Raw genomic sequence first — 14817 nt, forward strand, 5'->3', positions numbered from 1 at the left:
TTAAAGATTTTTATTTATTTATTTGACAGAGATAGAGATAGCCAGCGAGAGAGAACACAAGTAGGGGGAGTGGGAGAGGAAGAAGCAGGCTCATAGAGGAGGAGCCTGACGTGGGGCTCGATCCCGGAACGCCGGGATCACGCCCTGAGCCGAAGGCAGACGCTTTAACCGCTGTGCCACCCAGGCGCCCCTGTATATGCCTCTTAATAGGACTGTTTGCAATATGGAAAAGGGGAGAAAGTCTAAATGGCTATCAAAAGGGGGTGGATAAATTTTGGCACATCTTTATGTATATCAAACAGCTGTTCCCAACATGAAAAGATCTCTAAATAGAAGAGGGGGAAAGTATGTCACAGAGCAGTATTTATTGTATGATCCCATTTGTGCATTTAAAAGATCTACCATATACATGTGTGTGTATATGTATAAATACAGAGTAAAAGACGTGGACCAAAAAGGTTATCTATAGACCACTAGTGGATTTAGGTGAGGGCAAGTGAGGGATTGACAAAGAGGAACTTTCTCTGGTTTGAATCACTTATATATTCACTGTGTTTTCACATATCACTTTTCAGTAGTTCTTAAAATTAGCAAGTAAAGGGCAAATTTACAATTCCATCTATGAAAATCATTGCTAATATTTAGGATTTCGGTATGTGTTTTCTGTGTACTTAGCTATTTAAAAATTGTATGTTTATATTTAATATAAAAATATATTTTATGTATCATAGTATGTAAAATATTTATAATTTATAGGGGGCACTGGCTCAGTTGGCAGAGCATGCAGCTCTCAGTCTCAGGGTCATGAGTTCAAGCCCCATGTTGGGCATGGCTCCTAGTTTTAAAAAAAAGAAATTTATAATTTATATAATATATAATTTGTACCTTTCTTTTCTAAGAAATGTGCATAGTCTAATATTTTCTTCAAATCCTATTGATACATTTTTGATAGTCAAAATATTGATCCATATAAATAAATAGACTATTAAAATCTTATTTCCCAATGGGTCTTGCTTTCACTCTCCCTTTCCTCTGTGAACTCTCTTCTTCCATTTCTAAAGCAGATACGGTTCGAGTGTAATAATTGGTTTGCTTTATCTTCTTTAGCTATGCTAGCCAACTTTTTTACACATCTCTGGCTGACCTTATTCTCTTCCTTCATGTTTCCTATTTATTGCCATTAATCAAGTACATGAAGGAGAAGATTGTTAAGAGACTTTATATATAAACTAAAACCGGGATCCCTGGGTGGCTCAGTTCGTTAAGGGCCCAACTTTTTTTTTTTTTTTTTTTTAAGATTTTGTTTATTTGAAAGAGAAAATGAGAGAGCACAGGTGGTGGGGGAGGGGCAGAGGGAGAGGGAGAAGCAGACTCCCCACTGAGTAGGGATCCCAATGGGGGGCTCGATGCGGGGCTCAGTGCGGGGCTAATCCGAGGACTCTGGGATCATGATCTGAGCTGAAGGCAGACACTTAACCGACTGAGCCACCCAGGCGCCCTGTGTCCAACTCTTGATTTCAGCTCAGGTCATGATGTCAGGGTTGTGAGAGCAAGCCCCACATTGGGCTCTGTGCTGAGTATGGAGCCTACCTAAGATTCTCTCTCTCCCTCCCCTCTCCCTTCTCGCTTGCTCTCTCTCTCCCTCCCTTAAAAAAAAAATCAATTAAAACAAAACAATTCTTGATTACTTAGGAGCATTTTTGTTGTTGAGAATTGGCAGAGAGACTTCTACTGCTTGTCCTCCTCTTTGCCCTGACTAGAACTCAGCTTCAAGGCTAGTGGTAAATCAGACCTAATCCATTTTTTCCCAGTCCATTTCCTGAAACAGCAATTAGCCCTCACTGAGGTTAATCTGAAAACCAGTTAATCTGCCCCTGGATAAGTGAAAATTATCTATGTATACTTACTAGATTATAAATTTGTAGTGTCTAATTTATTTTGGTTTCCTTAGTACCTCTCATACATGGTAGATGATAAATGTTTGTGAACCGATTTGACAACTAGAGTTGTCAAAATATCTAGTTAACTAAGAATTAATTTAGGTTACCCCAGAAAATATTCCGTTATTACTCAGTCATCCTAATATTCAGTGACTGCCTAACTTCTTGCATCCTGAAGCCCCTTATTCTCCACAAGTCCTGTCATTACTATTATTGAAGGTAAAGTATTATTACTGTTACTGATATCTTACATGAAAAGGAAGAACATTAAGATTAGAGGCAAAGCAAAACCATGGTTAAGGGAGAAAGTCCAGTGAGCAGAAATAAAAAGGCCTCCCATATGCCAAAAGGAACATTTAAAACCTTCCAAAAACTACAGTCAACAATGGGAATGTAGAATATTTTACCAGTTTTTAAGCGTACTAAGTCATTTGATCTTTACAACTTTGAATTTTACAACTTTGAATAATACTACATGGTAGGTTTTTATGAAGATGAAGGAACTTGAGTTCTCTAACCCCTCAGAAACTTACCCAAGGTTGTATATCTGGTAGATGGGAGCTGTGATTGAGACTTGGGTCTTTCCATCTTATTTAGTCTAATACACTTTTTGCTGTATCTTCTTTCCTGTAGTAACTTAAAATATTGAGCATTTGAAGGTTAAGTGGGACCGTCAGTTTTTATAGATCTTATCAGAAAGCAGTTAAACATGTATACGTAACAAGAATAGCCTGTAAGTTATGGAGAGCTGACTCATTGAAATTCTTTTTGGTAAATTGAGTTGATTGATGTTAACTTTGGCATTAATTTTTTTTTTTTAAAGGTTTACTTATTAGAGCAAGAGAGCATGCACTCGTGTGTGGGATGGGGGGCGGGACAGAGGTAGAGGGAGAGAGAGAATGCCAAGCAGACTCCCCACTGAACACAGAGCCTGATGCGGGGCTTAATCTCAGAACCCCAAGATTATGACCTGAGCCAAAATCAAGAGTCGGACGCTTAACCGTCTGAGTCACCCAGGAGTCCCAATTCTAATTATGTATTTAAAACCTGTGATATTTACCATTTTTAGAGTTTTTCTCTTGATAAAGTGTCAGATGACTATCTATATGTACTAATTGTGAAGAAGTTAGCATTTTAGAGGCAGTTCAGCAGTCACTTCTCTGTTAGTAGCCACTGTAGGGGACAGAGACACGATCAAGGTGTGGTTCCTGGCCTTAAGGAACTTATTTACACTTGAAGGTGAAACAGACATCTATGGAAATAAGAAATACCTGAATATGGCGTAGAATGTCATATATGTCATGAGGGTACAAACAAATGTCTGTATAAGTACGGGGTAGAAATTTAAGTTTCTTGTTGACCTGAAATACTGATGTCTTGAGTTTTCCCTCCTGCCTGTTTTAAGAACACTTAGTTCTGTCTGTCCTGCCTCTGCCCCCCAACCCTGTTTCTTTCAGTGAATGTGCATATCACCTAGTTGGTTTATATTCAGAGACTACAAACTTCTTTTAGTATTAATTCGTACATAATTAAGATTCCCAACATTGTAAAGAAAGTACGCGTAAATGATGTTTACGCCATTCTCTGACTTGTCATGAAAAATGCTTCTCTATACTAGCACAGATAATCGAAGATCAAATCTTTTGAGAGTTGAGGTTAAATTTCTAATTCTTTGTATTTTATTATCTTACATAAGTAGAATTTTGGGATTGACATTTTGCTGAGCAATCTTTTATGATAAAAGTGAGTTTTGTTAAGGCACTTTTTATGCTTTGGAGTAAGAATTTATGTTTAGACCTGTATATGCAGTCCTTGGGGAAAGGAGGAGTATACAAAGATGTGAAAATATATCTTATTTACACATCTTTGATACGTGTAAATAACCGATGCAGAAAAACAAAAAGACCACAAAGAAGGTATAGCAATGTCATGTGAAGCATAGGTTTTGGGACATGTACAGTAGACCTCTCCTTTCTCTGTGATGGGAATTGTGGGGCAGGGAGGGGAAAAAGGGTTTCATGGAAGAGTAGCATTTGGCTTTGAAGGATGAATGGTATTTGAACAAAATGGGGATTGCATTCCATACTAAGGAGCAAGAGACTCAGTTGAGAGAAGTTGATCCTTGGCTTTAGCCGGCATATACAGTAGTTCTCCCTTATCCACAGAGGATACATTCCAAGACGCCCAGGGGAGCCTGACACTGTGGATAGTACTGAACCCTATATATACTATGTTTTTTCCTATATATAAATACCTGTGATAAACTTAAATTTACCAATTAGGCACAGTAGAGATTAACAACCATAATTAATAACAAAATAGGACAATTCTAATAATGTACTGCAATAAAAATTATGTGAATGTGGTCTTTCTCAAAATACCTTGTTGTCCGGTATTCACCCTTCTTGTGATAAGGTGAGATAAATGTCTATGTGATGAGATGAAGCAAGGTGAATGACAAAGCAGTGTGATGTAGCATGAGGCTACTACTGACCTGACACTGTGTCAGGACGAGGATCATCTGCTTCTGGACTGTGATTGACCTTGGGTACCTGAAACTGCAGAAGGCAAAAACATGGATCAGGGAGGACTACTGTATTCAGAATAATTTTTTAACTATACTGAGCTACATTTACATTTTTTCTTTGTATTTAAAGGAACACTGTTTTTCTGAACATAGGAGAAACTAAAAAAAGTAATTACGGCTCTTGAATTTGCAGGTATTCTAAAAAAGGAAAATATGCTTTGAAGTGTGAGTGTTTTGATTAAGAAAAGTTAAATTTGAACAGTTTATTTTGTATTTCATCACTTAACACTCTCCCTTTGTGAACTGTACACTTGGTCTCATAATAGTTTTTATTTATTTATTTATTTTACAAGTTTTTAGAATACCTGAATACTTGCTGTATTCCTCTGATCCTTAGCACTTGTAACTCCCTGCAAGGAACATTGTACTCACCCCTACCAACTCCTGCTTATCCCTCCATCTTTCAGAGCACCTTAGACATCATCTTCACTGGAAAGGCGTTCTTAAACCTGCATAGTCCTATTTTGTAACCTGTTTGTGTGCCCTCCCCCAATTCCTACCCATTCTAACAGGGCTTGTCATTTATATTGGAATTGCTTGTTTACTTGTCTCTCACCAGACTTGTACCCTTTGTGAGAGCAGGGACTAGATCTTGTTGAATCCCTGGTCTCTAGTACAGCCCCGTTTCATAGTAAACACAGTAAATATTGGTTGAATGAGTGAAACTAGCTTTACATTCATGTGAGAACATATGCTCAAATTAACTAACTCCATTTTACTGCTTGGGGTTTTTGCAGACGGAGCTTTATATTGTGTTTGTCATAAATCTACATATTCTTCTCTACCAGATGACTATAATTGGTATGTATGTAAATTCAATTGAAAAATAACAGTCTGTTAGTTGTATCTGAAATGATTGAATTTTATTTCTCGTTTTGTTATTTTCTGCTTTTATGATTCTTTAATTTTGTATTTAAAAATTATTTCAATGGCCTTATTTACACAGTATCTGGGCTCATAAATGTTTTAAATAAAAATTATTATCATTGTGTTTCAGTGAATCCTTAATTTGTTGTAAGACAGACATGAAATGCCATCTTTTATCCGAAAGCATTCTTTAGCTTTTTGGAAAAGTCAATTAGTTTTCATAGTTTTTTCTCTTGGGGTTCATACTATTAGCTTAAGCAGTTATTTATCTTATCTTTTGTTTGACGTTGAATAACCCTAAATTATAAGTAATTTAATTCAGTCACAATTTATTTGGTACTTACTCAATTCTAGTCACTATGCTAAGAACTAGGAATAACATATGAATAAAATGTTGTCGTTCTTCTCTGTAGTAGAGTGTGGTGTACAGAAACTGAACATATTTTCTTAAGCTGTTTTTTTATTGCAAATTTTAGTGAAAATACATTTTCTTTCTTCTTGACACTAGTTTTAATTCGAATTTTAAGTGTATACTTATTAAGTACTAAGATAGTGATGAAATTAGACTAGGTAATAGGTAACTTTTTGAACCTGAAAAGATTGAGTCTTATAATGTTTTGTATTATGTAAAACTCCATTCTTCATCAAAAATCACTTGATAGATTAAATGTTCATTATAGTCATGTTATGCAATTTGTTCTTAAAATCGTGGTGAAACAACCTAGTACCTTATCCTGTGTTAGCTAAAATACACTGTAGTGTTTAATTGCTAATCTAGTTCAAATCTGGTTAGTATTGAAACCCTAGAAACTTAAATTTATAGATATCTAGAGAACACGTAAGGTTAATGAAAGCTGAAAGTTGTGCTCCTTAGAATATATGGATCTAAGTATAATAGTAGTTGCTAGGATCTTTGAAAAATAGTTTTGGTCAGTTGGTACTTGAATGAGATCCAGCCAGAGTATTCCTGGAAAAAATAGAGGAGTATTGCCCAAAATGTGGTTTTCTGAGGGATATTAATGGAGGGAAGGGATAGTATTCAGTAATTGCCAAATTTATTTGACTGCAGAACTCTTTTTACGGGAGGCTTCTTAAGCTGTACTGTTCCACCAAAGGCACTTGGAGAAAGCACTTGATCTAGAAAAAGGGCTCAGCTGCAGTCTTTTTTATGATTGGAAATTCAGGTGATCCTTTGCCTGAAGATTATGTACTTTGCTGATCTTTAATTTTAATAATTCAACAAAGTAATCTACTTACAGTTTTATGAGGGTAGTGGTTTTTTTTTTTTTTTAAGATTTTATTTATTAGAGAGAGTATGATCAGAGTGGGGGCAGAGGGAAGGGGAGAGGCAGACTCCCAGCTGAGGCAGGGAGCCCAATGCGGGGCTCAATCCCAGGACCCTGAGATCATGACCTGAGCCGAAGGCAGCCGCTTAACCGACTTAGGCCACCCAGGCTCCCTGAGGATATTTTTTAGAAAAGGAAAAAAGGTTCTAATAATAATAATGAGTAAACATGAAGATCCCTTTCAAATATTTGGATAGTTTAAAAACAAATAGGTAAAATAGTGGGTTATGCATTAACGGTTTGTTGTGGTAGTTAAGCTGACATATTTTGTGGGATGATCTGAGTTGTCCCCTATGATATGGGTACCAGGTCTGCCAGTCCAGTGTCACAGCATCAATTCTTCAGGGATTTATGATTAATTAATTTTATCTCTAAGAAAATCATTCTGCCTTGAATACAGTATAACTCTTTCTAAAACATTCTTTTTTAGCAAAGTAGAGCTTGCTTTGACATCTGATGGCAGGACGATAGTATGCTACCACCCTTCTGTGGACATTCCATATGAACATACAAAAGTATGTATGAGAAAATCTCTCGTTAATTTATAATTTGCTGTTAGAAATATTCACATTTCCTTACAGTATCCAAAGAGAATGGAATTGTTTGATTTCCTTTGGTTTAGATCTTTTTTTGTTGTTGTTTTTATTTTACTATTTCAATTTTTCCTATTTCTTTTTCATCTTTCTTTAAAGACTTTTTTCAGTACACAGAATAAACCATTTAAACACAATTATGGCATCAGTTTTCTGGTCTAAAATCTGGTAGATGATTTTTGATTAGTACAGATTTACAAAACGCATTGTCCCATACTACCTTATATTGAAATCTAATTAATCATGAAAAACTTGTATTTTGGTATGCTGTTTTATACCTTTTATATTATATTGGTTCTGATAATCCTTTTAGTGTTTGGTGAATTTCTTTTTTTTTTTTCCCCCAGTTTTTTTTAATGAGCCAATCGGAGCATGTATTTTAAGGACTAGTTGAATTTTTTCCATATTCCTTCAAAAGTCAAGCACTAGATAGAGGAAGTTTTGTTTTTGTTTTCAGTACAATTTATTTTAGCTTAACCCAAGTCTTTTTCTTATTTTATATTTGAAACGCCTCCTTCTATGTCTTTAAGCCTTAGTTTACTATATTTGGTAATGTTTGATTTGCTCTTTGAGGAGAAAATAATTAGATAATTCAAATCATCACATGATGCATCTAGTCGTACCTATTTTTAAAAATCATCGTTAGGGCCACAGTAGTGGTTGATTTGACAAAATAACTTAATTTTATTTTGCTAGTTTTTATTCCCTTTTTAACCTTGCCATTTTGTCTGTCTGCTTTGTATTCTAGCCACATATCATAGGCAATAATCCGGTACCTCTTTAATTTCATTTCTTGGGGCAGTGTGTAGAAAATAGGCATAAATCACTGACTTTTGGCTTGTAAACACTCCAGCTTATGCTATATTGTACCCCCCTCCATTGTTATTTTGTATTATATTTCTGGTTACATGCTTTGTTTCTATTTTAGTGGTTATTCCAAGGCCACAATCGCAAAGTCATTTCTCAGCATTCAGACTTTCATCCGTGTATGGCTTTTTACATCCCTGAATCTGACACTTTTCCTATCCTTCCTGACTCTCAAAACTTTCTACTGTACTTTTAGAACTCATTATCATCATTAAAATCTCTTGTGATGTTAACGTCCAGAATTTTTCCTTCACCTCTGGCTCTAACAGAAACCTGGTTGGACCTTGGAGTCATAACTTCCCCAGCAGGTTTTTAAGTAGTTGATGTTTTCTTTCCTGTTCCATTTTACTACTAGACCTAGAGGGGAAGTAGGGGTCTCTGTAGCTCATTTTTGTCATATTCAGACCATTTTTCCTCCTCCCTAACAATTTTCTAGCTTTGTGGTTTGTATCATTAAACTACACCATCTGCTCTCTTTTTTTTATTGCTGTTATCTACCATCCTTCAGTTCACTTCTCCTTCCCCCATTCCTCCACTCTTTTGTAGTTTGTAGGTGTACCATCACACCCTCTGTTACTGTTTCTGTCCTAATTCTTTGTTATTTCAGTGTATGGAGATGATTTAATGCCCTGGCCTCTCACTTCATCTTTTTCCCTACCTCAGCCCCCATTCCCACTGCTATACTGTAGAGATGTTCTAATCACAAATAACCTGCTTCTCCTTCCTGCCAGTCTAGATTTCAAGAATTCTACTAGCTTCCTACCAATTCCCCCAGTCTCCCAGCTCCAAGAATTCTTCTTCTCCTCATTGAGACCTACATTTATTGATCAAAGCACTTTTTCATAGCCGTCATGCATCTCACACATTTTTACTTCTCTGCATAGATTCCATGGTCCATCATTATAATCACTCTCTTGCATACATGTCCAACTCTCTGGTTCCTTTTTTTTCTGTTGCACTCCCATTGTAGCCGTTGTCTCCTTTCCCACATCATCAGTATTCCTCCACCCCCCCCCCCCCCCCCCCGCCTCTCTCTCTCTCTCTCTGTCTCTCTCTCTCTCTCTCTCGTCTAGAAGATCACTCCTATCACTTTACATGTAATCACTCCACTGCTAGCCACACTGGCCTCTCTGCTGTTCTTCAGGTACATGAGGCAGGCTCCTACCTCTGGGCCTTTTGTAGTTCCTTCTTCCTCTGCCTGGAATGCTTTCCCCCTAGAAACCTCATAGTTTATCCCCTTTCCATATTTCTTAGCTAGTGAATGACTCCTGCATTTAAGGTAGTACCCTTACCGCTGGACTCCTTCCTGTTGTCTTTTCTCAATAGCTTGTGTCATTTCTGGCACAATAGATATTTTCTTGTATTTCTATCTGTCTCCCACCACTAAAATGTAAGCTCCATGAGGATAGAGATCTGTCTTTTATTCTCTGCTATATCCTTAGCATCTGTAAGAACACCTGTGCTTGATAAGTGTACACTAAATATTTGTTAGTTAAATGAATAAATTTTTTCCTCTCTCTTCATCCTTATGGGTTTTCTGTTTTAGGGCAAAGAGACATGCACATGGGGAAGTAATAAATTGTAGATTGGGCTGCACAGTGAGAAACATACTTGAAAACACGTTACTGTTAGAATTTAGAATACAGTATGTTCTTTTTGAATCTAGATTTACAAATCTCATGCAGATAGTACATGGTAAATACCCTCCAACATGACTTGAATTTTAGTTTTGATTTTTTTTTCTTTCCTCAGGGAAGTGGGGCTGCTGCAACTCCAGTGTGCCCTTTGACTCTCTAGGCCCTGAAAAGCATACTACATACAAAGATCCTGGTCATATGTAGAAATACCTACTGACATCAGCAGCCTCACCAAATCCCCAAAATAAGCTTCATCTGAATACTCTGCCTCAGGAGAAACATGACAATAAAGTAATCAAAAATGTTCCAGTTGCACAGGATCAATGACGAGTTTGGGCAAGCGCTAAATTTCTGTCATAACTGGTGATTAGCGCTAGATGCTATACACATATGAAGGGACCTAATTTTTATCTGAGGTCTTGTATAATTTAAAAGGAAGATTAAAAAGTCAACTAAGTCTTAAAAGGGGATTAAAATATATGCACTGGTTGGCATTAAGAATTCACTTTATGTGCAAAAACATTAATATTGTTTTATCCAAATAGTAGATCTTTATAAAAAAGTGAGAAATCTAATTTTAAAAATTGTCGTAATCCAAATAATTCAAATATTAAAAGAAGTGACAACACATGCTTTTTTATATCAATTATATGAGATCTGCTGAAATAAATAAATGCAGATTTTTAAATTTGAATAGGGTACCCAAATCACATTTGTATCCGGGAATATGTTTGAAATTTTATGATGCAATTTTTAAAAATACAAAGAAATGTGATAGAAAATTACTATGTAGATTTACTGTATGTTATGTTTGTAATTTTCAGATGCACATTTCCCCACCTTTCAACATCTCTGAAACTAGGAGGTATCTAACAGTCTAACAATTGTAATTGGATTGGCACCTTTTTTTTTCTTAGTAGTGAATAAAATAATGATGCATTATTCAAAAAAAAAAAAAAGAAATACCTACTGAGACTGGCTTAAAGAAAGTTAGGATGATTTGCATCTTTGGTTTTCTGGTAATTTGAATCTAAAACACGTTGATTGTTTTCCACAGATCCAGGTAGAAAGATCCTTCTTTCTTCTTTTGCCAAGTAAATATTTTATTAAAAGTACTAGTATTCTAAAAATGTTTTTCTAGAATTTAGGATGTCTAGTTTAGGAGAATAAAAATATTACACCAGGGGCAAAAATAATGACTTGGAAAGATTAAAATGTAAGTACTAGGCAGTTCTTTTTAGTGGCTGATTTAGTGGAAAATTTCAAAAGTCAAATTTTGAAAATTCTTAAGAGAAACAAAGAAAATGCAGGATGACAGTTCTGAATATTTTTTAAAATTGACAGTTTTATTTTAGTTTTTCCTTTTTACTGAAATAGTCACGTATCCTTTCTTTGAAGTTTGATCAAGGAGATCAAATGCTACCTAAAAATCAATTCTGAATCGGCCAGAGGCTCTTGGTATAGACTTTGAAGAATCCATTAATTCCAATGTCTTTTATCTATGTGCCTGGAAAAGAAGTCTTTTTAATTATACAAAGCAGAGAGAATTTGTGATATGTTAGAATTGAACCTGCTTGGGAATAGGAAGACAGACAGTGGAACATTCATGAACACCTGAAATCAACTTAACTTTTGATAATACTAAAAACATTTGATCTTTAGCAACATGTATAGTGACCTAAAAGAAAACTATTATAGGCTCTAATCTTGTGTTTGCTAGACCTCTGAGGGTCTCATAGTAACTTGCAAAGACACTTACTAATATTTTACTTTACATACAAGTAATGATCTTTTAAAATTACTTTAAATGTCTAAGGAGAACTTTTTCTTTAAAATAAAATTATATCACTTCTCTTCTGTTTGAGGCCTTAAAGAAATTTTAGTAGCTACCTACCATTATTGAACTCTTAGGAGTACAAGGGACAGCTAAGCATATCATATATTATTATTTCTCACCAAGCCCTTTTGGATAGGTATTATTTCTCTGACTTTACAGAAAGGGGAATTAAGAGCTTAAATAACTTGTCCAAGATCACAGACTATTAAGTGGTAGAATTAGAGACCAAAGCTCAAGTTCTTAACCTCTCTATTATACTACCTCCTCGTTCCCTCCCACACTAAGTAAATGGTTCTTTATTTCTACTTACCTCAGATAGTTACCTATAAGTCTAACTTTGAAGGCCTTTCATAATCTGGTTTCTCAAGATCCATTTTTATTTTTATCTTTTTAAAGATTTTATTTATTTGAGAGAGAAAGCGTGCGCATGAGCAGGGGGAAGAGGCAGAGGGAGAGAGAGAAGCAGACTCTGCTGAGGAGGGCCTGATGCAGGGCTTGATCCCAGGACCCTGGGATCATGACCTGAGCCAAAGGCAGATGCTTAACCAACTGAGCCACCCCGGTGCCCTCAAGATCCATTTTTAAGTTTATCTATTTATTTTGTGTTCTTTCCTACTTTCCTTTATTCATAATATTTGTTATCCCTTGTAGAATGCATTCTGCACTCTGTAACAAGACTCTGACTTGGCTCCTATTCTACCTCTCCCTAATATCTTTTTGTTACTTTGCATTTCTGTAGTACTGAGTTAATTGTGCCCCCTTCATGTGCTTAGATAATGCTTTTTAAGGGAGTCTTATTTTTTCGTGTACATATGCCTAATAAATATAAGTATATGCTATAATATTTTATAGTGTGGGGGAATGTATTCCCCACTGTAGTTGTCATTAATAGTGTATGAATGTAAAGGCATTTATGTTTGAATTGTTTTCTGGTTATAAATTCAGATTTTCATTGTATTGTAATACATATATATGGTATTTGTAAAGCAAGACAATGTTACCACCTTGTGTTACATATGTTATCATTTAATATTTAAAATATACATGACTTGACTTTCCAAAACAGTGATTTTTAAAGGCTTTAATGAAGTAGTGTTACTGATGGGAATATCACTCAAATGTGTTGGGGAGGACATGAGATTTTTAGTAGTTGATATCTTTAGGTGAAAAAAGTACTCAAGTTACCATAAAGTATCGTTTGGTGACTTTCAGTCACCTAAAATGAAAACATTGAAATTTTTTTGTTTCCTTTGGATATAAGAAATACCATTTTCATTGTATCTCACTTAAATGATAAGCAAGGTTAGAGACTAAACTTTTTTTTTTTCTAAGATTTTGTTTATTTATTCATGAGATACATGAGAGAGAGAGAGAGAGGCAGAGGCAGGGGGAGAAGCAGACTCAGCGCTGGGCAGGGAGCCCAATGAAGGACTCAATCCCAGGACCCCGGGATCATGATGTAAGCCGAAGGCAAACGCTTAACTGACTGAGCCACCCAGGCATCCGAGACTGTAAACTTTTAAGTTAAAAAATAATGGGCACAATTTATAGTTTTGGGAAATAAAAATTAAAGTAATAAGTACTTTATTATTAGGGGAACAATAACATTAAATAAGAACTTTATTATTGGAAAAGAAACCCAAAACTTGATGTGAGAGGAAAAATATTTCTGATTCTTTTTTTCTCTCTCTCTCTCTCTTTTTTTTTTAAGAGGGGGAGGTGAGAGGTTGGGGGGGCAGAGGAAGAAGGAGAGAGAATTTTTTTAATTTATTTTTATTTAAATTCAATTAACATATAATGTATTATAGGTTTCAGAGGTAGAGGTCAGTGATTATCAGTCTTATATAATATGCAGTGCTCATTACATCACGTGCCCTCCTTAGTGTCCATCACCCACTTATCCCATCCCCTAACCCCTCTCCCTTCCAGCAACCCTTAGTTTGTTTCCTGTGATTAAGAGTCTCATATGGTTTGTCTCCCTCTCTAGTTTAGTCTTGTTTTATTTTTTCCTCTCTTCCCCTATGATCCTGTTTTGTTTCTTAAATTCCACGTATCAGCGAGATCATATGATAATTGTCTTTCTCTGATTGACTTATTTCGCTTAGCATTAGATGCTGTAGTTCATCCACATCATTGCAAATGGGAAGATTTCTGATGGCTGAGTAATTTTCCATTGTATGTATATACCAGATCTTCCTTATCCATTCATCTGTTGATGGACATCTGGGCTCTTTCCATGGTTTGGCTATTGTGGACATTGCTGCTATAAACATTGGGGTGTAGGCGCCCTTTTGGATCACTACATTTGTATCTGGGGTAAATACCCAGTAGTGCAATTGCTGGGTTGTAGGGTAGCTCTATTTTCAACTTTTTGAGGAACCTCCATACTGTTTTCCAGAGTGGCTGCACCACTTGGATTCCCACCAACAGTGTAAGAGGGTAGGGAGAGAGAATCTTAAGCAGGCTCCACACCCAGTGCAGAGCCCATGCGAGGCTCGATCTCACAATCCTGAGATCATGATCTGAGCCAAGATCAAGAGTTGGATGCTTAACCAACTGAGCCACCCAGGCGCCCCTATTTCTGATTCTTTAATGAATAATGCAACTAAGTAAAATTCTGTTCTGAAAACTAACTTACCTACCTTTAGGTACTCTAATGAATTCCAGAGTGTAGTAATTGTTGTACTGTAAACTCAATCAAATGCTGGCTAACATTCCTACATTCTGATGCTGTTGATTACTGGTTATTTTGTAGCCTATCCCTCGGCCAGATCCTGTGCACAATAATGAAGAAACACATGACCAAGTACTGAAAACCAGATTAGAAGAAAAAAATGAGCACTTTGAGCAAGGACCCATGATAGAACAACTTAGCAAAATGTTCTTTACTACTAAGCACCGTTGGTATCCTCGTGGACAGTAAGTTCTTTTCTTTAACTCCCACTTAACAACTAAAAGAATATGTAACTTTTCTTGTGTTAACAAACTTCTGAGGTTCTAGTCTGCATGGGGAAATTAACACCCACCTCCTAAATTATATTTTTAGATGTACATATAGTGTAGCTAAAATGAAATAGTACTTCTTTTTTCTTTTATTTTTAGTGGGGGAATTTAACCAAAGCTTTCAGTGAATTTTGCAAAAA

General features: G+C 36.0%; 1 protein-coding gene across 4 annotated transcripts in view; it reads left to right on the forward strand.

Annotated features, from left to right (window-relative positions):
• MRPL42 (mitochondrial ribosomal protein L42) overlaps positions 1 to 14817 on the forward strand; it is a 70716-nt gene that overhangs the window by 11425 nt on the left and 44474 nt on the right. For all 4 annotated transcript variants that reach the window (XR_005836712.1, XM_008687688.2, XM_040637317.1 and 1 more), the window contains exons 3-5: positions 5265 to 5328; positions 7171 to 7255; positions 14430 to 14593. Coding sequence is in view for 3 of the 4 variants with exons in the window: in XM_008687688.2 (XP_008685910.1) it covers positions 5265 to 5328; positions 7171 to 7255; positions 14430 to 14593 (313 nt within the window). In the remaining variant the exon portion in view is untranslated. The remainder of the gene's footprint in view (positions 1 to 5264; positions 5329 to 7170; positions 7256 to 14429; positions 14594 to 14817) is intronic.

The sequence above is a fragment of the Ursus maritimus genome, unplaced genomic scaffold (assembly GCF_017311325.1).
Source record: "Ursus maritimus isolate PB19 unplaced genomic scaffold, ASM1731132v1 scaffold_21, whole genome shotgun sequence".
In the NCBI taxonomy this organism is placed as follows: domain Eukaryota; kingdom Metazoa; phylum Chordata; class Mammalia; order Carnivora; family Ursidae; genus Ursus; species Ursus maritimus.